At 43.8% G+C, this 24,426-nt stretch overlaps 1 protein-coding gene across 1 annotated transcript in view; it reads right to left on the minus strand.

The window, feature by feature from the left end:
• The window catches only part of DNAH3 (dynein axonemal heavy chain 3), a gene marked incomplete at both ends in the record, with an annotated part of 180,411 nt that overhangs the window by 93,100 nt on the left and 62,885 nt on the right, over positions 1 to 24,426 (minus strand). The window contains 13 exon segments of the mRNA XM_079719035.1: positions 925 to 1,101; positions 2,087 to 2,200; positions 2,429 to 2,537; positions 3,797 to 3,995; positions 6,427 to 6,541; positions 10,076 to 10,186; positions 12,019 to 12,111; positions 14,420 to 14,621; positions 17,010 to 17,146; positions 17,819 to 17,929; positions 17,933 to 17,998; positions 18,946 to 19,062; positions 22,277 to 22,391. Of these exon segments, the coding sequence (XP_079575161.1) occupies positions 925 to 1,101; positions 2,087 to 2,200; positions 2,429 to 2,537; positions 3,797 to 3,995; positions 6,427 to 6,541; positions 10,076 to 10,186; positions 12,019 to 12,111; positions 14,420 to 14,621; positions 17,010 to 17,146; positions 17,819 to 17,929; positions 17,933 to 17,998; positions 18,946 to 19,062; positions 22,277 to 22,391 (1,666 nt within the window).

Genomic DNA, 24,426 nt, shown 5'->3' on the forward strand with positions numbered 1-24,426 from the left:
AAGGAAATCCATAAAGAAGCAGGCCTAGAATTTTCCCTCTGGTTGCTCTTTTCATGCAGTTGGGGTGCTAGGTGCTCTTCCCAAGGTGAAGACCCATTCATCTTGCACTTTGTGTTTTTTCCTTCCATGAGAGCAGCATGCTAAGGTCATCTAGTGCCTGTTCCCTTAAGATGGCCTGGTTGGAATTCTCTCTCTCCCCCTTCAGAGGCACTTTCCTTCTCCCACTAGCAGCAGGGCCAATGCTTATTGCCTCAGCTGTAGCTCAGGCCAGCTCAGCAGTAGGTACCAGGGACATACAAGCTCTCTTGTTATCTCTCTAGCTGGTTGGAACAGCCTGCTTTGGTGTGGACACCACTTAGGCTTAACCAGCTTAGCTCCATGTGCTCTAGTCTTGGTCTACCAGCATTCTCTGTGTTGAACTTTGATGCTCTCTTATAAGCAGATCTGTTTTATTTGGCCTACAGTGATTTATTTATTTATTTTTGCATTGAGTCAGGATCTAAAAATAAGATTCATGTAAAAATCCAAATTTCTGGCTTCTCCTGAAAAATGAGAAGATCTGACAATTCCTGCTTGGCAACAGTAGGCTGGGGCTAAGTAGGGGATGCTGCCTCTAGATGGGGCATTTGTCAGAGTCCCTACCAGGCCCAGCTGGCTTTTCTCATTTATATTAACTGTCTGACCCCTGTAGACAACAGAAATAGTGATACTTATTCCAGTGTTCATTGTTTCCTCTTTGCCATTGGTTATTATGTATATATTTCCTCCCATCTCATGAGACCTAGTTGGGGAGACGGTTTACTCCTCACAGCTGAAAAATGTCAACTGGTCCTACTATTTTTGGCTTCTCTGTGAGACCCTCAGATACTTCCAAAGGTTTCTATACCATAAAGTACACCCAGTAGTTACACACTCAGTATTTACCTTGAGGTTATCTGGCAGCTCAGCCCTGCCAGCATACCCAGGGTTCATGGTGATGACGACAGCACAGGTTGGGTTCAGAGAGAGCTCAGTGCCTTCAAAGATGAACATCTTTAGCTTCCAGATAATGGCTTGTTGAATGCTGAGAATCTGCTGAGCTACCACAGACAGCACTTCTACCTGGAGTGAGAATGGCTGGTTGATTTGAGCTCCTGCTTCTGACAGCCACCAACCCCACTATGCCAAAGTACCCTTCACTTAGCAAAGAAAGAACCCCATCACCTGAGAATAAGACCTTCACATTCAAAATTAGGAGCATGATTTAGGGTTTTGGTAAAGGAAAAGAAAAATGGTGTGTATATGCATGCATACATGTGCATACGTGTGTGTGTGTAAGTAGTTTCCATAGTATCTTATCCTTATTTTACCTTTGTTCCAGCACCTAGCATAATGCTTCACCCACAGTATGTGTTTATTGGTTCAAGTTGCATGTTTACATTTCCTAATCTCAATTCCCTACCCAAATAGAATTAACCACCCCCTCTTTTGTGATGACTCCTCTGTACCACTGCTATAGACTTCTCTCATATTCTATTTGTATCATTTAATTTTTATTTCCCTTTGCTAGACTGTAACAGTCTAGAGGGCAAAACCATTTTTTGCTCATCTTTGTATCATGAACACATGCAGAGTATGTGACATAGAGTAGCAGCCCAATAAATTTTTATTTATTATTTTTTTTTTTTGTGGTATGCGGGCCTCTCACTGTTGTGGCCTCTCCCGTTGCAGAGCACAGGCTCTGGACACGCAGGCTCAGCAGCCATGGCTCACAGGCCAGCCGCTCCGCGGCATGTGGGATCTTCCCGGACCGGGGCATGAACCCATGGCCCCTGCATCAGCAGGCGGACTCTCAACCACTGCACCACCAGGGAAGCCCTGCTCAATAAATTTTTGAATGAGCGAGTGAGGGAATCAATTTGGTGAGAATGTTTATAAAATATGCATTTTGTCTCCTTGGGGCTGTTTTTGTTTGGTTCATTGAGTACTTACTCTGTGCAATGGGCCTTAGAGGAGACATAATTCCCTGTCACTGAGGAACTGAGAGCCCAGAAAAAAGTCCCTGCATGTCCAAACCCTCCATTCAGTAGCCCAGTAGCAGAGTTACCTCAATCCTGTTGAACTCATCAAAGCAGGCCCATGCTCCAGCCTGGGCCAGCCCTTTGAAGAACTTCCCCATGGCTTTGTAATCTAGACCATCTGAGCAGTTGAAGACCACACACTAGAGAGAGGGAGGATGTGGGCACCATTCAGGATGGGTTTCCTCCCATCTGAATCACCCTGTACCATGAAACAGAGGTGGGGCTCCCCTCTTCCTGTTCCACTGAAGGAGGTAGAGCCCCACTCTGCCTGTTACTCTGAGCCATCTTAAACTTCATGCCAATTCCCCTGGACAGGGGTCCAGAGAGGGATGGGAAAAAGAGTGTGCGGATGGACAGCATTTCCCTACCTGCTTGGCCAAAGCTCTGGCTAGATCTTTGGTGGTTTCTGTCTTGCCTGTCCCAGCTGGACCCTCTGGGGCTCCTCCAAGGTTCAGCTTCAAAGCCCCCATCAGTGTCCTAAGGAGAAGAGAATAAGAACTCAGTGCCAAGTCCTAAGGCACAGGAAAGAAAGTTGCTTTTGGTTTATTTTGTTTTGACTCAGACAAGTAATTAAATATTTTTCCCTGATTATATGAGCAATACATCATCATTGTAAAAAGTTCTATTTTACTCAGTGTTGTAACCTCGGTGCCTGGTACCTGGGTGACACCTATAAGCATTTGTTTGAATGAATGACTGAATGGATAAATGAATATATACTTACTAAATGAATCAAATAAAAGTAAAAAATCCACATAAACTCCACATTCTAAAGATCACCAATGCCAATGGAATGATGAAAAATAAATATATTTCTCCCACTAGGTTATGAACTCTTGAGTTCAGGACCCATATTTGATTCAGTTCCATATGGTAGGCACAAGATAAATGCTAGAAATGAATGATGTGTTAGCTGTGGTTCCACAGCCCCTTGTATGAGCCTCTATAATTTCAGTTAACACACTTTCTTGTTATCACCTGAGGGGGTGTCTCTCCCCCACCCCATTAGGTTGAGGGTTCCTGGAGGTCATACATCATGCACAGGAAAGTTCAAGAAATGGTTGTTGAATAATGAGTGGAATAGATAAATGAATGAAGAACAGAAATCATAGAACATAGAAAACAAGTGACTGAGGACTCTGAAATTTAAAAAATACTCAAGTACTATTTTTATAATTAAAAAAATTCCACTCTAAGGAATGTATAAAATCAAAGAAAAATCTAAACATCACAAAATTGACAACTTCACAAAGTCCAGATTTCTAAAGTTATAAATTCCAAGCAAAGTGGCAAAGCACTTTGCTGAGCACAGAATGGCCATACCTCTTCATCAGACTGGGTGGCAGAGCTCAGAGACTCCTTGCCTGCGTCCTTTACCTGGCCCCTTTTCTATCTCTGGCCATGGGATCTCCAGGCACCATCTTGATTCCTGCCACTGGAGACCTTTCTATTTAAGCACTGTGCCATTTTCAAGGAGAGGCATCAACGTGCTAATTGTTGGTTTGAACACATTAATTTGCATTAGGACTCCTACTGGGTTCTCATTTCTGGCCTAAGGCCCAGTTTCCATGCCCATCTGTGGGACCATGGTGACGAAGGGGAAAATTCTAAAATCTGAGAAACTAAAATATAGACGGTAAAGGTAACAAACTCAAGATGCTCTAACCTTCTTCCCCAGGTTTTCCTTTTGGAATTCTCTATTCGCCCTTCAGGTCTGGGGGAGCCCCAGAGTTTACCTGTAGCAGCGGTCAGTGAGGGGTGCAATCACCAGCTGGGGGGAGTTTCCCAGGTACTCATAGCCATATAAGGCTTCTGTAGTGACCATCTGCACCTGTACATCCTTGGCATCCCAGTAGTAGTGCAGTTGGGAGATCCACTGGAAATCATTCAGATCACAGACACTGTCTTCAGATAACTTGGCGACCACATCACGAGCTGTGGGGACACAGACGTGGAAACACACACTTGCGGAGCCATCAGCATCCTCCCGTCTCCATGGATTCCTCAGAAGGGTCTGACTGAGGACGTCATCAAGGCCACCCCTCACTATCTCGACAATTTTAGGCTCAACTACCCTCCTCGCCCATCCCCAAACTTCAAGCAACATCTGTATTTATGTATTATACAAATTTATAGTATTAGCTACTGTTATCATTCCCAAACTCTTGGGAGGCTGAACCAGAGGGGTTTGCAATATGTAGTTGCCCCAAATGCTATCTTATCCCCAGTGTGACCCTTTTGGCCCTGTTCCAGGCCTCTAGATATCCTAGGAGAACACGATCTGCCTTGCCTGATATAGTTAGCAAGGGCAGGGGTCCCATGAATCCTTGTTAGATGTATTCTTTCCATGAAGGGGGGTGTCTGAGAAACTAACTAGGAGATACATTTCTAGGTTTTCTCCTTTCTGTCATGAGATTGTGAGCCTAATTTAATTTTCTCACAGTGATGGGAGCCCTGAAGTTGATGAGTGGACATAAGTTTATGAGAATCATTCATTATTATTATTTTTTTTTTAATGAAGATGTTGGGGGTAGGAGTTTATTAATTAATTTATTTATTTTTGCTGTGTTGGGCCTTCGTTTCTGTGCGAGGGCTTTCTCTAGTTGTGGCAAGCGGGGGCCACTCTTCATCGTGGTGCGCGGGCCTCTCGCTATGGCGGCCTCTCTTGTTGCGGAGCACAGGCTCCAGACACGCAGGCTCAGTAGTTGTGGCTCACAGGCCTAGTTGCTCCGCGGCATGTGGGATCCTCCCAGACCAGGGCTCAAACCCGTGCCCCCTGCATTAGCAGGCAGATTCTCAACCACTGTGCCACCAGGGAAGCCCCTCATTATTTTTTAGGTAACTCACAGGGCAAGTGCTATTGTGATCTTAGAACTAGTAGAGCAGCTTGAAATCAGGATCTCAGAAATATAACTTTGCAAAGGGACACTTCTGTAAGTCTACTGCCTCTCTGTGAGAGAAATCTTTATTACAATAAAATCCAAAACCCTACAGAGAAGAGTCCTTGCAGAAGATTACACCAACAGCTCTTCCATTCACCCCAAGGAATTTAATTCCACACCAGATTCCTGGGAGAACCCAGAGAGTGGTGGCAGGAGCAGGGTATGTGTGAGAGATCCAAGAGGAAGGTGAATCTCAAGGCACTCGGATACCTTCCCTATGCAGTGTATGTTCATGTGTTTGTGCATGAATGTGTGTGTGTGTGCGTGTGTGTAAACCAACCACTCTGAGGTATCCTGGGCAGTAACCATGCTTGCACTTGTTACTCCTACCAGTTAAATATGTAGCCAGATGAAGATCATATTCTCCCTTCTCTCCTCCAGATTTTATGCTAGTCTATCTAAATGAAATCAGATTGAAATGAGCATTCAATCCCTGGTCAGGGAACTGAGGTCCCACAAGCCGTGTGGCCAAAAAAGAAATGAGCATCAGCCTCACAGAGAGTAAGATGCATGAACCGCCAGTAGGAAGCTGGGTGTGTAAGCAAAAGAGACACTGTTCCCAGGCAACCAGTCTGGTCCAGCCCTAGTTTCCTTGGTGATGATGGCGAGACGGTGTGGGGGTTGTTTGCTCTATATAAAGACCCTGGTTCTTCTTCCCCCTTTCCTCCTTCTCTCCTTCTCTCTCTCTCTCTTTTTTAGGAAGAGCTGGAAGGCATCCTCTCTTACCCATTCCCTCCCTGCATCACTGCCCATTTCCAGTCTCTGGGTTTGGAATCAGACATAAGTTCAAATTACAAAAGCATCTCTGCTACTTACTAGCTGTGTGCCTCTCAGCAAGTTATTTGCCTCTATAAACCTCAGGCTCTTAATCTGTGAAATGTGTATAAAAATAAGACAATGTATGTCAAGCACTTAGCACAAAGCTTGGCACCAAGTAAGTATTCAAAAATGTTCATTAAGATCAGTACAAGGGGGCCTCCCTGGTGGCGCAGTGGTTGAGAGTCCGCCTGCTGATGCAGGGGATACGGGTTCGTGCCCCGGTCTGGGAGGATCCCATGTGCCGCGGAGCGGCTGGGCCCGTGAGCCATGGCCGCTGAGCCTGCGCGTCCGGAGCCTGTGCTCCGCAACGGGAGAGGCCACAACAGTGAGAGGCCCACGTGCTGCAAAAAAAAAAAAAAAGATCAGTACAAGGAAATTGATTCGAGTTGGTAGATCTCAGAAAGGTTGGGGATGGGAGGGGAAAACATAAGATGGAGATACACAGAAGCACTGACTCCTCTCCTTACCCCCTCACTTACTTTCAGTTGGAGAAGCGTCTTCCTAATGAGAAAAGGGACCTGAGTCATTCCATCCAGAAGGGAGAGAGGCAAGCCTGGCAGCTCTTACTGGACAGTCAGTAATGCGAGGGAAACCTCCTTGCTTACCATGGACATCAATGACCGTGAGGGCCCCAAGGGTGAGTCGAGCCCCACTGCTCGGCTTTCCTCGCACCAGCTGGACAATCTGTGCAATCTGATCATTGCTCTTTTTCAGAAAATCCTAGCAGGGGAGTAAGATGGAACAATGGGTTAAACTGGATTCTCTTCTGGTAATCCCTTTTCTGGAATGACACCATCCACCACCCCATGGTCCAAACCAGACTCCTGGATTTCATCCCTCAAGCTCCCTTTCCCTCACCCCCAGTCATTAACATTGAGACAAATTTCAAATGCATTATGCTAACTGAAAGAATTCAGATTTGAAAGCCTAGATACTATATGATTTCATTTTATAATATTGTAGAAAAGACAAAACTATAGGGACAGAAAACAAAATGGTAGTTGCCAGAGGCTGAGAATAGGGGAAAGGGTTGACTACAAAGGGTATGAAGAAAATTTTAGGATGTTTGGAACTGTTCTATGTCTTGACTGTGATGGTGGTTACACAACTGTATGTGCTTGTCAAAATTCAGAAATGCACACTAAAGGGCTTCCCTGGTGGCGCACTAGTTGAGAGTCCACCTGCCAATGCAGGGGACACGGGTTCATGCCCTGATCCGGGAAGATCCCACATGCAGTGGAGCGGCTGGGGCCGTGAGCCATGGCCATTGAGCCTGCGCGTCCGGAGCCTGTGCTCCGCAATGGGAGAGGCCACAAAAGTGAGAGGCCCACATAACGCAAAAAAAAAAAAAAAAAGAAAGAAATGCACACTAAAAAGGGTGAATTTTACTATATATAAATTAGGTAGTAAACCAGAATTAACAAAAATGCCTGAAACTCAGATTAAAGTAGACAAAGGAGATATGAAAACTAAATGCATGTAAACATGTAATCCTGGATTGGATCCTGAACCAGGATGAGTATAAAAGGTTTATAGAATAGATAATAATATTGTATCAATGTTGATTTCCTGATTTGGATAATTGTACTGTGGTTATGTAATGTTAATATGTGGGGAATCTGGATGAAGGGTGTATGGGAATTCTTTGTATTATTTTTGCAACGTTATTTGCAGGTCTGACATTATTTCAAAATAAAGAGTTGAACAATAAAAATGAATTAAAAATGGGACTTCCCTGGTGGTGCGGTGGTTAAGAATCCACCTGCCAATGCAGGGTACACAGGTTTGAGCCCTGGTCTGGGAAGATCCCACATGCCACGGAGCAACTAAGCCTGTGTGCCACAACTACTGAGCCTGCACTCTAGAGCCCACGAGCCACAACTACTGAGCCCACGCGGCTAGAGCCCATGCTCCGCAATAAGAGAAGCCACCACAATAAGTCCTCGCACTCCAACGAAGAGTAGCCCCTGCTCACCGCAACTAGAGAAAGCCCGCATGCAGCAACGAAAACCCAACACAGCCAAAAATAAATTAATTAATTAATTAAAACTGAAAAAAAAAGAGAATTAAAAATAAGTGAGACCACCCTAGGCTCATCTCATTTTCCCCACTTTCCTGTTATGGTCTTCTTTGGCAAATGATTTTAACCCTCTGAGTCTCAGTCTCCTGATCTGTCAAATCCCGATAATTATAGCTATTCTTCAAGTGGTTTTGAGGATTAAATAAGATAGTGTATGTAAAGCACTTGGCACAATGTCTGGTGTGAATAAAGCACACAGTAAATAGTGGTGGTTGTTATTGTTATTAATTATAATATCCGTAGCACATAGCAAAAAAAAAAAAAAAGCCTTTTTGATGTGTCCCCATCACTCTTGGTGTGTCTGTAAAGCCATTGGTGATGAAACTGCCCCCTGCATCTCTCTTAACCACATGCATTCCACAGCAATTCTGGACCAAACTGCCTTCAGTTTGCCTGAAATGCACCGTACTTTTCATCGTCGGACTTCTGCACTTTCTGGTCTCTCTCTCCTCTCTCTTTCCTCTCCTCTCTCCTCTCTCTCTCTCTCTCTCTCTCTCTCTCTCTCTCCTCTCTCCTCTCTCTCTCCTCTCTCTCCTCTCTCCTCTCTCTCTCTCTCTCTCTCTCCTCTCTCTTTCCTCTCCTCTCTCCTCTGTCTCTCTCTCTCTCTCTCTCAGGAGTGCTCTTTCTCCTGTTCTTTGCTTGGCTACTCCCTATTCATATTTTATGTCTCCTCTTAGACACTGTTTTTCTGGGAAATCTTCCCCTCTCTTACTTTTCTCCTTCCTTCCCATGCTTTCTGGATCCCTGTACTTTCAGTATCATAGTTCTGTAAAAGAGCCTTTTAATCTCCCCCCACTAGACTGTAAATCCGTGAGGACAGGGACCATGATTGTCTCATTCACCTCTAATTCCCTTTGCCTAGCAGCGAAGTCCCAGTTGCAACGTCAAACAAATATTTGTTAAATGAACAATGGGTAGATGGATGGATGGATAGCAATTCTGTACCAACACCTTTAGGATGCCAAGGCACATCATTCAGCATTCATTGTACTCCAGGGCTTGAGTGTGTGATGGGAAGCACTCTCCTCTTTTACAGGTAGGAAAACTGGGGCACAGAGATACAGTCACAAAAGTCAGAATTTTTTAGTGTTTCTGAGGTTTGAAATGATGTACGTGAAAGCAGTTTGCACGTGTAAAGTGCAACACATCTTTTAGGAATTAACAACAAGATATCTGTAAAAAGTGAAACTTTGTCAAATACTAATGTTCTAATTTTAATGTATAAAGCAAAATATAGTAAATTAAAATATATTCTAGCCACAGGCAATCATATTGTATATAGGGGGAATAACAGGAATTCTGATGAGATAATCATGGGAAATTATACCGTGGTAAAAATGTTGGGAATGGAGTTACCATGTATTCAGTCAAAAAATATTTATTGAGCAACTACTATGTGCTTGACACTGCAATAACCCCCTGAGATATAATAGTGAGCCAAGAAGACATGCCCCCTGCCCTGTGGGGTTTATAGCCTAGGATCTAAGTACTGAATAATTTACTAGCACCTCATTTAACCCTTCACAGTAGTAAGGTGTGGTGCTACAATTCCTTCCATTTTATAGACAAGGAGACTGAGGTTCAGGTTACGTAACTTGACCATGTTCACATATCTAACAGGTGGAGGTGTCAGAATTTGAACTCAAACCCATCCAGGTCTTGAACCCTCAAGTACAGGCATCGGTGGCAGAGTTAGCTGGAAATATGTGTGTCCGGATCTGAAGACAAGCAGGACCTGAGCATTCTTGGTCTCAAGAGAAAGCTGAAGGAAAAGCTGGAGGTGGGTTAGTGTTGGACTGGAGGTGGTAAGAAGGGATATGGTGGAGGAAGAGGAGAGGAAAACAGGATCAGGTGACTTCTTGGCCCAGGAAGAAGATGAGCAGTCTCTGTTGGTAGAAATTCTGCCAGGTTGACACTTGGAAGCAAAGGCTGATGAAACTTAGGATACTGCAGCCTAGAATTTCCATCTGGGAAGAAACGTGAGAGTTCTTATACTACAGAACTCCAGGACAGCCCTAATTCCCAAATCTCTGTCCCGAAGAGAACCTTGCCTTCTGTGACACCATGGGGCTGTTTATTTTTTTGTTTAGAAAAATGGCTACTCTAATTATATGTCATTCAAATCATAATCAAGCTCAAATCTCCTCTACAAGCTTCATGACAGGCTCACTTACCGGTAGGGTCTTTTCAACGAGGGCTTGGGAAACTTCCTGGGTCCAAAAGATGGAGGAGACACAGAGAACCACCTGGCCAGGCCACTGCAAGACCCAGTGATTACGAGGGACCTGGGAAAGTGCAGTGGGGCACATTATAGGGTCAGTTCATCTTGTGTGATTTAAACTGACTTCCTAAAAACATCTACCACCATCTTACCCCCTCAACAAAAACAAAAGTCATCCCCAACCTCAGAAGCTACAAGGCTTGACATTTCTGGGATTACAGATTTATGTCTTCCTCCCTGAATTTTATGAAAAAGAAAAGGATCATCACCAACAATTTCACTAACTCTGTCGCCTATAGGTTGTCACTTGCCATCTACCTCTACAAGGATTAAGTTATGACCTGCTGCAGCTGCTGACCTTCAACACCCCCTGCAAGGAGTTCAGGGTGGAGATCAGGAATAAGGCACTCTGTGCTCTGGGAAAAACTGGCAGAACAGGTCTTCAGATAATTAGATATTTTCAGGAAACCATTTTATGAGCCCAATTCTTGCATCTCCTGTATCTAGGAAAGCACTAAAACCCTTCATGGTGACGTCTGCTCCTCGTGACTAGCAGAAACCTTCTGCAAAAAATATGTGATGATTGCATGTACTCCCCCTTCACCAAAATCACATATATACTGACCTTCCCCCCTACTTCTTTGGAGCATTTTCTGAGAGATATCTGAAATGCTGTCTCCCAGTCTAGAGTCCTCATTTTGCCCCAAATAAAACGTAACTCACAACTCTTATGTCGTGCATTTTTTTTTCAGTCAACGACTCCTTTCTTTCTTTTTTTTTTTTTTTAATGCTCCCATCCAGGGATTTTACATAGTTATAATCAAGGTGTTGTTCAGAAAGTATTTATATAACTACTCCTTTTGATAGCTACAAAACATTGCAGTACTGCCCCACGATTTTCTTAGCCATGACCGCCCTAACTATTTTAAACTATAGATAGGGAAATTATAGCCTGAGGGCCAAATATGGCCATATCTGTTTTTGTAAATAAAGTTATATTGTAATACAGCCATGCCCACTGTTGAACCCATCATCCAAGGCTGCTTTTCTATTAGAAAGGCAAGGATAAATAGTTGTGCCTGGTGTATATTGCCTGCAGAGCTGAAAACATTTACTATCTGGTCCTTTACAGAAAAAGTTTGCTGTGTCTGGCTACAGATGCAATTGCATGAAATAACTTCATACAGGTAGCCGTTTTTCTTTAACTTAATTTTTGATTTGTAATATGTCATGGGACAAAGGACTGGTCTTTCACTTACAAGGCACATACTACTGAGAGGGGCAGCAGGGTCAGTCCTTGGTACTTAGTGGGAAGGTGTTAATTGAATACCCCTTTTTTTGATGGAAAAAGTCCTGGAGATAGGGGTGGGGGCCCCAAAGTGAGAAGCACCCAAAGTAGAGGAGACTAAATATCTAGTCTGCCAACATTAACCTTGCGGGGAGCTGGCTAAAGAGTAATTGCAACGTTCTCTTCCCTTAGGCCTTCTGTTATACAGGTCACCTAAAGCTTTGGGAGCTTAATGAGTTGTGCCCTTCAGGGCATGTGTAATGTTAATAAAAGCCTGGGGGAGGGGATGTTTAATTGGGGAGGGGCTCTAAATAAACCGCTTGCCATCAATTATTTTCACAGAAAGTACTGCCCCACAGCAAACAAAGGGTTCTGGCTCACAGGCTATGCTAGTGTCAGCTGCTTCTAACTGCAAACGTTTTATATTCAGAAATACATACACTGCCCCAGGATTTACGGGGAAAGGAGAAAGAGGCACAGAGGGGTCAGGTGTTACTCAGCAGGAGAGGGGTGGGTTTTAGCAGAAGACAGGCTTCCATTTAACCTTGTCCCCAAAGTTCTTGTTGGTGTACCAACACCCTGGCATGTGTACCCCAATTTTCATTTACCTGGACATATGCTTCAATCCCAAGTCTAATAACTTCCCGCATACTGGCAAGTATCATCTGTTCCACCTGCTGGAGCCATCTTTCCACCATGCCCTGTGGGTTGAGACAGACAGAGAGGCAGTGACAGTTAGCTAAGCCTGGAGGGAGGGACCATGGGCAGAAGCCAGCTTTCTCTCTGGACAGGGCTGGAGGGAGGCCAAAGGTTTGCACACCTTCAAGTCAGTATTCTTTAACTATTGGTTTTACACTTATTTAGTGTATTCTAAGTGTATGTCTCAAAAAAGGGGCAACGGGGAGTTTTTAACATGCACTTCTTTCATATCATTTTCTGGAAGACAACTGTAAATAAAGTTATTTATGTCTCTCTCAGGAGACAAATGACCCATTTACACTTCAGTTTGAGAAATAAAATATTGCCTCTGCCATATCAGTAATCAAAAGATGCTGCAGCTATCAGTGACTGCAGCCACCACCTCCCAAAGTGAGCTGGTGAGCCCTGAGGGAACTCAGGATGAGAAAACACAGGATACTGGCCCCAGATAGCTGACGTGCATATCAAAGGAATGATTTCAGTGAGCCTAGACTTTTGCATTTTCCCATCCATAGAAAAGCACTAAATACCTTAACTTGAGATATCTGGTTTTCTTTAATTAACAACAATCTTTTGAAGTTCAGACTACCTGCCCTTTGTTGCAAAACTCCTATGTATCTCCCCTCCTTGCCTCCTCCAAGCAGTTTTCTCAGGGTTACTTGAGATGCTGCCTCTCCAGCTTGAAGTCCTAAGAATGTCCGCTGAACAAAACACAACTCTTAACGTTTAGGTTGTGCATTTTTTTTTAGTCGACAAGTTCATAAAATAAATGACTCATTTCTAATTGAACAGTTCTAATTCTTGCATTATTCCAGTGGTCCCCAAACTTTGCTGTGCACTGGAATCATCTGGAGATCTTTAAAAATTATGGATGCCTGACTCCCGCTCCCAGACATTCTGATTTAATTGGTATGGGATGCAAGCAGGGCATTTGGATTTTTTTAAAGCTCTACAGGTAATTTGAATGTGCAGCATATTATTCAGTGTTAGAATTTCAGGCAACTGTACCTGCTGACCTCAGGTGCTTGTGAGCTAGCTGGTGTCTGGTTTTAAGGTATATGATCCCTGGTTGTTGCAACTTCAATGTGTGGGTGGCAAAAACAGCAAGGCAAGAGTGCTTGTCTGTTTCTACGCTGGGGTGCTGTCATGTTCAGCAAGAGTGGAAGTAACTTATATTTTACTCATTTGATAAGGGCACATGTATGAAAAATCTGAGTTAAATGGCATTAATTCCATGAAATATTATTGACCTTTAAAAACACCTGCCCCGGGGGCCTCCCTGGTGGCGCAGTGGTTGAGAGTCCGCCTGCCGATGCAGGGGATACGGGTTCGTGCCCCGGTCTGGGAGGATCCCATGTGCCGCGGAGCGGCTGGGCCCGTGAGCCATGGCTGCTGAGCCTGCGCGTCCGGAGCCTGTGCTCCGCAACGGGAGAGGCCACAACAGTGAGAGGCCCGCATACCACAAAAAAAAAAAAAAAAAAAAAAAAAAAAAAAAAAAACACCTGCCCCGGGCTTCCCTGGTGGCGCAGTGGTTGAGAGTCCGCCTGCCGATGCAGGGGACACGGGTTCGTGCCCCGGTCTGGGAGGATCCCACATGCCGCGGAGCGGTTGGGCCCGTGGGCCATGGCCGTTGAGCCTGCGCGTCCGGAGCCTGTGCTCCGCAATGGGAGAGGCCACAACAGTGAGAGGCCCACGTACAGCTAAAAAAAAAAAAAAAAAAAAAAAAAAAAAAACACCTGCCCCGGGCTTCCCTGGTGGCACAGTGGTTGAGAGTCCGCCTGCCAATGCAGGGGACACGGGTTCGTGCCCCAGTCCAGGAAGATCCCACATGCCGCGGAGCGGCTGGGCCCATGAGCCATGGCCGCTGAGCCTGCGCATCCAGAGCCTGTGCTCTGCAATGGGAGAGGCCACAACAGTGAGAGGCCCGTGTACTGCAAAAGAAAAAAAAAAAAAACACCTGCCCCATCTGACCAGATCTCTTTAAACTGGGCTCTGCTCATGGGGATTTAAACAGCATTAGTTGTTTGGATCTGATTCCTGCTGCTGCCTCCCCATGAAGTTTGGTTGAAATCCTTCCACAAATTTAGGATGCCATGTGAATTGCAGTATAATCTCCATCTTAGAGATGAGCAAGCGGACTCAGAAAGATTAGTTCCCCAAAGTCACCCCGTCATTAAGCTGTGTAATCTAAGTGTTCCACACCCAGACAGTCTGGAACCAGAGTCCAAATGTTTAACCAACATACAATCTGACTCTCTCTGTTTCGCTCTGTTATGATGATAAGAACCAAAAATGGGTAAGTGAAGTTACTTTGGCTTGAGCTGGGGAGATTTTCTGTTTGAATGGAACGATTTCTTTTTCTGAGCTGATCATGCCCACAATCTCCAGACTGTCTGTAAACTCCAGCTTGGCAATTCCTTCAAAGCACTTCTTCAAGTGTGGTTGAACTCGGAGGGGGTCCTTTGTCTCTGACAAGATCTCCAACAGCTCATCATTTGATAGGAAGAAGAACCTATTGCAAAGCAAAGGAAGATGGCTACTGGAATCTCTTCTAAGAGCTTCTTTTTCCAACAAGGTGATACTCCCCAACAGGTAGATGACACTCCCGTGAACGCCAGCTACTTCTAGAGTCTTATCTAAGGCCCACTCCTCTTCACCATTTTTCATCTAGGGCATAGAGGGTGGAGATGGTTTTGACTCAGAGCAAAAGAAAGGAAGAAAGCTGGTATGTGTGGATTTTATATGTCTGGGAGAGAGGGGTTGCTACCAGGTGAAAGAAACCTGGATAGAGCAGTGGTTCTTAACCTTGGCTGCGCTTTAGAATCATCTGCAGAGCTTATAAAAAAAATTCCAATGCCAAGGTTCCACTTCCCAGTGATTGCAATATAACTGATCTGGGATTGGGTCTGGGAATTTGTATTTTTAAAAATCCCAGGCGATTCTAATGTGCAGTCAGTGTTGAGAACTGCTGGGTAGGAGGAGAAAAGACTTCCCTTTCTTTCCATATCTCCAGAAAAATGTTACAGGTGGGAAGTAAGAAGTGCATGTTAATAATGAGCCTCTTCATGTGCAGAGGGATTTATCATGTTTTATATTAGAGGTAATAAGATAGCTTCATTCTCTTGCTTATACCCTAAGCAACAACAAACCTTCAGAAAATGTTCAAGGGACAAACCTCTACTGTAACCACTAGGTTTTAAGTTTCATAAGGAGGGATCATATGATGATGGTTTTCACTGTATTTGGTGGATTACAAAAAGACCACAATATTTGCACCTTCTCTCTTTAAGAGGTGGAGTTTGTTTTCACATCTCTTGCACCTTGGCTGGGTCTGTGTCCTGCTTTGGCCAACAGACTGTGGCAAACATGAATTTGTACTAGTTCCAAGCTTAAACATCAAGAGGCCTTGAAGCTTCCACTCTTGCTGCTCTTGGGAACCCTACAACCACCACCATGTGAATAAACCCAGGCTAGCCTTCTGGAGGATAAAAGACATGTGGCCCAATTATCCTCACTGCCCTGGTCAACAGGAAGCTAACCACCAGACAAGTGACTGAGGCCACTGACTGCCAGTTGACTATAGTCACTTGAGTGAGCCCTGATGAGACCAGAAGAACTACCCAGCTGAGCTCAGCCCAGTTTTCCAACCCACCGAATTGTGAGCTAAGTAAAATAGCTGTTGTTTTAAGCTTCTAAGTTTTGGGGTGGCTTGTTATGCAGCAAAGCAAATTAATACACTATAACTGCAGCGTTGAATGGGTAGGAATAGCTCAATAATTACTTGTTGGCTGGTTGACTAACCAATATCTAATGAGGATGCCAATTTCTCCCACTTCCAAGTGAAATTCAAATAGTTGACCTCTATGGATTCATCATGTATGATAATGAATAAGGCCAATGGCCATAAGAGTAATAATTAATATATCTGTATAATTTAAAACTAAAATCATTATTTAGCACTGTATTTTCAAGCTAAAATTAATAGAAAATATGTGACTATCAATAACATTTTCAAAGTGTTTGTTGAGAGTGCTTAATTTTATGCCATAAAAATGCACATAGAAATATTGAGATACTTCGTGTATGTGTTTAATTAACTTAGGGAGAAAATGAAGCTCAGAGAATTTAAATAACTGAGTGTCTTATCCAGACTACCTGAATTTGAATTCTAGCTTGTTCTTTTAGCAGTCTTGTGCTTTTTGGCAAGTTACTGTTTGTTTTCTCATTCGTAAAATGGGGGTAAAAATAATGCTAGCAACCTCATCAGATTATTTTAAGGGTTAAATCAGATAATTCGTGTAAGCACTTAAAGTGGTGACCTAGCATATGGTAAATGCTGTATGGGTGTTGGCTATTATTCATATTTTTATTAGGAATAACTGTAGTGGGTATAGGACTAGAAGCCCAAATTTCAGAGGTCTCCTCTCACTAAGTTTTGTGCTTCCAAGTCGAGGTTCTTTCCACTATTTGTGCTATATCTGTGTTGTCCAACACTGAAGCAATTAGCCAAATGTGACTATTTACATTTTAAAAATTAATATTAAATAGGTTAAAAATTTGCTTTCTAAGTTACACTAGCCACATTTCAAGCACTGGATAGCCACGTGTGGCTAAGGACTCAAACTGAGGTCTGTTTAACTCCAAAGGCCAGGCTCTTGAGTACTGTACCCCTCTAATTGGGTATTTGACCATGCTGGTTCCATTGGTGTCCATTCAACCTCACTCTAAATAGTGACCGTGAAGACACACCTTACCCCTGAGAGCTGTCTTTTGGGGAATGGAAAACCTAGAAAGAATATGGAATAGATGAGTAGAAGCTAACTCACAGTATGAAAAAATGTAATTCTACCTATATATGGGTCAAGAGGGTAACTTCAAGCAAGAGAATGATACTGGATACCTGGGGAAGAATAGTCTCTTCTTCTCCAAGTAATCATTCAGCCCCTTCTGGATGTCCTCCAACAGAAGGTTGGCTTCTTGAAGCCTCTCAGCCATCCGTGGTTGGTCTGCTGCCATCAGAACCCTGGTATCTTTTACCTAGGTTCCATAAAAAAAGGTGATAATCATCATGGGGTTCCCAGATTCTGAGACTGGTTATTGTAATGAGTGTGCGACCAGCCCATCAACTAATGACCCTCATACCCTAATCACCTCCTAATCCCACAAGGTTGACTGCTCATATAACATGACCCTCTTCCTCTGGCCATGGTTGACTGGGCTGGGGTTGGGCACCTGAAACCAACGAAGCCAATTATATTTTAACTTCTGGTACTGTGCAATTCAGACCACGACATTCTATACTATCTGCGCTGGTCCCTTGAACATTTGTTAAACAACTGAGTAACTGAATACAGAGAATTATCTGAATTCTAAAATTATTCTCCATCTATAAAAGCTTTATTGCATTATCGTGTAACAAATAAAATCTTATACCTCATTAGGAATGAGAGCTAAATTATCCAAACTGCTAATAGTTACCTTTACGAAGTTGGGATTTCAAAAGGCCTCTACTTTTTATATTTCCTATTTCCATGTTTGAATTTTTAATAATAACTTTTGAAATTAGAAAAAATTTATAAAGATATTGAATTTGCAAAAATCCAGTTCACTAATAGATTTCAAGGGACATGGCTGCGTTGCACAATGAGGAACATCTGTATGGCATCCCACATTCCTGATGATGAGATGTGCTAGGTAGTAAAAACTCACGGCTTGGGACATGAGTGATTTCCAGTAACTATCAATGATGGCAAATTTCCTGCCCTCTTCTGGCATCTGGGCTATGATGTCCTCTGAACTGAAGATTGGTTCCAGGTATAGCTAGGTGGCTTGGCATTTTAACCAGGCATCCAAAATTTCCTGCACGCGAACTAGCTTTTCTTCCCAGTTCTGCAAATTTAGCATTTCATATCTGAGTCATTAAATGCCACTCTGCACCACAGACCAACTGACAAATTGATGCATTCACTCATTCACTTGTTCCACAAATACTTATTGAGTGCCCACTATGTCCTGGTCACTCTTCTAGGCAAAGTGGATACAGCACTGAGAGAAAAAAACAAGAGTCCTTGCCCTCATAGAGTTCTTTTCCTAGCGGAATAATCATAATAATAACAATAACAACAACAGTAATATTTATAAGGCTTACTCTGTGACAAGTGATGGTCTGAGTGCTTTATGTATGTGAAACCAATTTAATCCAACAGATTTATAAGGGAGATACTATTACAAAGCTCACTTCACAGGTGCAGAAACTGACATACAACGAATTCAAGTAACTTGTCCAAGGTCACACAACTGATAAGGGGCAGAGTCAGAATTTGAACCCAGGCAGTCTGGCTCAAGTTTGTGTCCTTAGCCTATCCCACTTCCTCAAACAAAGAGCAAAGGAAGCCAAACCTCATGTAATTTACATTCTAGATTACTATAGCCCATAAGATACTTTCCATATGTACATTTGTTTGGTGCATTCAAATAATCTCATCTTCTCTTTTAGCAGACTGTTGCAAAAGCTCAGTCTGGCAGACTGTTATAAAAGCTTACTTGGATGGTTATTGCTTTCAGTCTTTGTTGTTGTTGTTTTTTCTAATCAAGAGAGAGTGAGTTTCTTTGTTAATTGGACTTAAAAACCTTCTTCCGGGACTTCCCTGGTGGTCCAGTGGTTAAGACTCCGCTCTTCCACTGCAGAGGGCACGGGTTGGATCCCTGGTCAGGGAACTAAGATCCCTCATGCCGCACAGCCAGAAAACAAAACAAAACAAAAAAACCTTCTTGCTCCTCCAAGAAACCCAGAGCTAACGGGCCATCACAAAACATTCAACCTCATTTCCTCTTACCCGGCATTCTGTTTCTATTGGTTTGACAAATGGAGAGCCACACATGGTCTGGGTCTTTATCACGTGATCATCAAGTAGCAGTTGAATGTCATCAACTGCACACAAGATGCTTGTATCCTGTGAATAAAAATGAGCACCCCGTCAAAATCGCAAGACCTCTCCCCCACAGATTTTCATGCTGATCCTCAAAGTCCTCACAGCTCAGATCTCCACCCTTGTGGGACACTATGTCTTGTAGGAGGTGGAATTTTCTATCTTCTTCCTTGAAAATATTCTTAAAGACTTTTTTACCTCCTTTGCAGAAATCAAATACGGTCCAAGCCTAGACCTGCAACTAGCATCTGTTTAGAAGAGGAGGAGTTCTGTCCCCTTCCCTGTGTTCTTGCTTTTCTGTTCACTTGTTTTCCCGGCTCTCCCTCAGGTAGAATCAACTGCTAATCTGGTTAGGTCTAGACCTTTGGTTCCCAAACCTTGTGCCCCAGGGCACTGCAGCAAACTCACAGCAAATAACTGTGGTTATTTTAAAACAAAATACAAATGTTTTTCTTTTAATTTATATGCACTTTTTGTCAGACCTTTGTTCAGTTGATGGGACACAAATACTTAAGTTGTTTGAACCCAATTACTTCATAAACAAAGCTGTTAAGTATTTCTTTTGGACTAGAGAAGGGAACCATTTAAAAAGTACTCAGATACCAACAGCACCGTGAACCAAGAAAGTTTGGGAACCTCTGACTAAATAATTTTTTGGTCATATTTTACTGGTAGTTAGGGTTACTGTGCCTTAAAGGTTAGCCCCTGTAGATGGACTTTTCCTCCTGGGCCACGTGGCAAGAAAGCTGATAAGGGTCTGTCCCTTTGTAATAGGTCTGGTCTTTCTTGCTCTGTTTTCACTTCTTTCAAACCTACATCTGGGTGGTTAATTTGGAGCAAGGACATATTCTCTCATCCACCTTTTACCAGCAGCTCGGCACTGACGGGTGTCCAGCTATTAATGAAGTGGTACCTCAATTCCCATTTTGCTGTTGACCCTTGTCTATGGCTACTTCAGTCAAAAACTCTGAAGACTGGCCAGATGTAACTGAGCTGTTATCAGGTTCCCCGACTTAACTCCTCATCTCAGCCCCACAGCCTCTAGCAGTATCTAATCCAATCAGATCCTGTAACACCAAGTTGCTAGGACACACTGTCGCCTGGTCTTGCTGGGAGAGGCCCCCAGTTCTCCTCCCTCCCACTGGCTTGTCTACAGTTCTTAGTCAAGTGAAATCAAGGCATCAAGACAAAAAGGAAAAGAAGTCACAAAAGAATAACATGCAGCCTGGGGGAGGGAGGAGTATGGGAGCCTTTAGGGTTTTAGTTCTCAATCCACACTGCACTTTAGAAAAACCAGGGGTGCCTTAAAAATACAGATGCTCAGGCCAGAGTGATATTGTGATTTATAATAAGAAACGTATCTTTGGTCTTTGTTGCCAGCACAGCTCCTAAAACCCTTGGAATTTCCTAAGGGATGAGAGTAATAAAGGGATCTTTTGTTTTGTTATTGAGGTGGCTTTTTGGACCACACCAAAGGTTGGGGGCTGGTTGCCAGGAGAGCCAACCCTGGGATTAGAGCGTTGGAACTTTTAGTTCTACCATCCTGACCTCCTGGGAGGGGAAAAGGGATAGAGACTGAGTTCAGTCACCAGTGGCCAATGATTTAATCAACTATGCCAAAGTAATGAAGCCTCTATAAAAACACAAAAGGAGGAAGAGATATGGGAACATATGTATATGTATAACTGATTCACTTTATTATACAGCAGAAACTAACACACCATTGTAAAGCAATTATACTCCAATAAAGATGTTAAAAAAATTAAATTAAAAAAAACACACAAAAGGAGAGGGTCCAGAGAGCTTCTGAGTTGGTGAACATGTAGAGATCTGGGGAGAGTGGCATGCTCAGAGAGAGCATGGAAGCTCACACCACTTCCCCATAGGCATTCCATCTGGCTGTTCCTGGGTCCTATATCCTTTTATAACAATCCAGTGATCTAGTAAGTAAACTGTTTCTCTGAGTTCTAACAAATTAATTGGGCCCAAGGAGGGTGTCGTTGGGACCTCCAATCTATAGCTGGTCGGTCAGAAGCACAGGTGATACCCTGGGCTTGAGACTGGCATCTGAAGGGGCGTGAGGGGGTTCGCAGTCTTGTAGGACTGAGCCCTTACCTTGTGGGATCTGATGCTGTCTCCAGGTAGATAGTGTCAGAGTTGAGTGGAGTTGGAAGGCACCCAGCTGGTGTCAGAGAATTGTGTGGTAGTGTGGGAACTCCAGCCACCTACCCCAAACACACACACATTGGAACTGAGTGACCAGAAATGTACCAGGGTTGAAATGCACTGGTTTAAGAGCTGACGGCCTGCAGTATGTGAGTTTCTGCCTGTTGCCTCCATGATGTACAGCTCACCCAAGCAGCAAGTCCTACCCATGGCCCATCCCAAGAGCAAGCCAGACCCCGGAGATGGCTGAGCAAACCCTTCAGGTTTATGCACCTCCACAGGCACTCTGTGAACTTATATGTTTTCTACAAGTGTCAGTGACAAGAAAGTCTACAGCTTTGCTCTTCAAAATATGGTCCAGAGACCACAGCTTCAGTATTATCTGGGAGCTTGTTGGAACTGCAGAACCTCAGGCCCCAGCCGAAACCTGCTGACTCAGAACCTGCACTTTAGAAAGATTCTCAGGTGATTTCTGCGCTTAATATAATAACACTGGAGAAGTGCTAAGTACTGTCTACCTCAGGTATACTTTTGAGGGACCTGGGGTGCCCTCCCAGGGAGATGCTAATCCAGGAGGCTTGCTCAGCTCTTTTTCAACAGAAATCTTGTTGCTCTGAATCAAAAGGCCTTTCTCACTTGAAAATGCATCCCTCCATGGTGTCTGGGAGGAAGGCTGACTGGCACAGGAAGGCGGACAGGAGGAAACAATCTGATGCAACGGCATAGTGATTATAGACAATGATACTGGATTAAAAACTTCAACGCTGCTAAGAGACTAGACCTTAATTATCCTACCACAAAAAAGGAAGGATAATTATGTGAGGTGATAGAGGTGTTAGCTAGGGTGGTAATCATACTGCAATATGTAAAAGTATTACATCAACACACTGTACACGGTAAACTTACACAATGTTATATGTCAATTATATCTCAATAAAAAATTTTAAAACAGATTAGTTAGAGATCCTTCTTCTTTGAGCTCTGTTGCAGTTCTGAAATGAATCCCTTCTGTAATTTACTACATAATAAATGGGCTGCTCTCAGGGGGCCGAACAGCTGGACTGAGACTCACGGTGTCCCTGTACTTCACGAAGTTGAACGTCATGTTAACCCAGTCTAACTTCATTTTCTCCAAGTTTTTCTCCAGAGAGTATTCCTTACTGGCAGCTGCACCAATGGGTTCCAGTCTAAAGAGAGAACACAGCGACAGTAACATCAACGGAGGAGGCCTCAAAACACATCAAAGGAGGAATTTCAGCTCAGCCATTAGAGAAATTTAAAAAGGCTTTAATTTTACTAAAATGTTTACCATCCTACTCTAATATTTACCAGCTAGTTCCAGTGTTTTGCAGGGTTTCTTTACACTTGGCACTAGTGACTTTTGGGGCTGTGTTATGCGCTGAATTGTATCCCTCCAAAAATCATATGTTGAAGTCCTAACCAGCAGTACCTGAGAATGTGAGGTACCCTATTTGGACATAGGGTCTTTAAAGAGGTAGTTAAGTTAAAATGACGTCATTAGGGTGGGTCCTAATCCAACATAACTGGTGTCCTTATAAGAAGAGGAGATTAAGACACAGATACGAACAGAGGGAAGACCATGTGAGGACACAGGGAGAAGGCAGCTATCTGAAAGAAAAGGAGAGAGGCCTCAGAAGAAATCAACCCCCTGAAAACCTTGACCTTGGACTTCCAACCTCCAGAGTTGTGAGAAAATAAATTTCTGTTGCTTAAGCCTATGGTATTTGTTATAGCAGCCCTAGAAAACTAATACAGGTTGGATAATTCTTTGGTGCGAGGAGCTGTCCTGTGCACTGCAGGAGGCTTAGCAGCATCCTTGGCCTCAATCCACTAGATGCCAGGAGCTGACTCCCCCAGTCCCCACCTCTTGCCAGTTGTGCCAACCAAAAATGTCTCCAGGGCTTCCCGGTGGCGCGGTGGTTGAGCGTCCGCCTGCCGATGCAGGGGACGTGGGTTCGTGCCCCGGTCTGGGAGGATCCTGCATGCCGCAGAGCGGCCGGGCCCGTGAGCCGAGGCCGCTGAGCCTGCGCGTCCGGAGCCTGTGCTCCGCAACGGGAGAGGCCACAACAGTGAGAGGTCTGTGTACCGCAAAAAAAAAAAACAAAAAAAAACAAAAATGTCTCCAGATGTTGCCAGGTGTCCCCTGGGGGTGGATACCCCCAGTTGAGAACAACTGTTTTAAGGCCATGAAAACAAGACTTCCTTTTTCCATTTTCATTTACTCCTTATTATTCCTATTTACTTCAGAATTATTATTGACTTCTTATTTAGGTCTTAGACTTTCTGTTAATTTATATGATGGCTTTTTTCCCACTCCCTGTCCCTACCTCTTAAAAAAACACCTGCTATCTTCCTGATGCACTGGGTCCATCCATCTACAGCCCCTCTGTTCTATAGAAAGGGGGAGGGAGGGAGAGAAGGGGAAGATAAATTCCTTTCTTCTTGTTTCCACAGGAGAGCTGGGTACTAAATGCAGGCGTGGCTAAAAAATTGGGAAGCAAAGGTTTTGGAGGGAAAAGGAGGGATTATTCTTTCTGCCTCAGCACTGTCTTTCATTGTATCCTTGACCATCTGGTCTTTACATTCACGTCAGGAAACTGAAGCCCAGAGGAAGCAAGTGACATGTCCAAAGCTACACACATAGCTGGGGAGTGCCAGAACCAGTTCCTCTGACTCCTAATCTGGTGTTTCTTCCTCCCCTACTATGTGCCTTCTCCTCTCTCTTTGTCAGAGGAGCAAAAGAATATTGCTCACCTGTGGTCAGCCAAACAGCTCAACTAAATAGAGCTGAAAACCCTCATCTAGCCTCATGTAGGGAGGTAGAAGAGGCATGGATAACGCCAGACAATGACTGATCAACACCTCAGCAGCATGGTCTTCATTCTAAATGTGGCCTTCTTGGGAGACAACCAAAATGAGCGTGCATATAGAGAATAATAAAGGCAGGTGCCAATCCAGATGAGTATGAGACAAATAGGTTGGCGGTGTGGCCATGACCAAGTCACTTGACAGGCTTTCAGTCCCCATCTGCTCATATCAAGCATTGTTGGTATAAGTAAATAAGATAAAATGCTTGTAGTGTGCCTTATGACTTATAATTATGCAAACAATTGCACAGGGGAGGAATTAATGAGGTTGGGAGTCCATGAAGTATATCGAGTTGACCTTATCCAAATGTCCTCAAGATGCTCACTAACTGTG

The sequence above is a fragment of the Hyperoodon ampullatus genome (assembly GCF_949752795.1).
Source record: "Hyperoodon ampullatus genome assembly, chromosome: 14".
NCBI lineage: Eukaryota > Metazoa > Chordata > Mammalia > Artiodactyla > Ziphiidae > Hyperoodon > Hyperoodon ampullatus.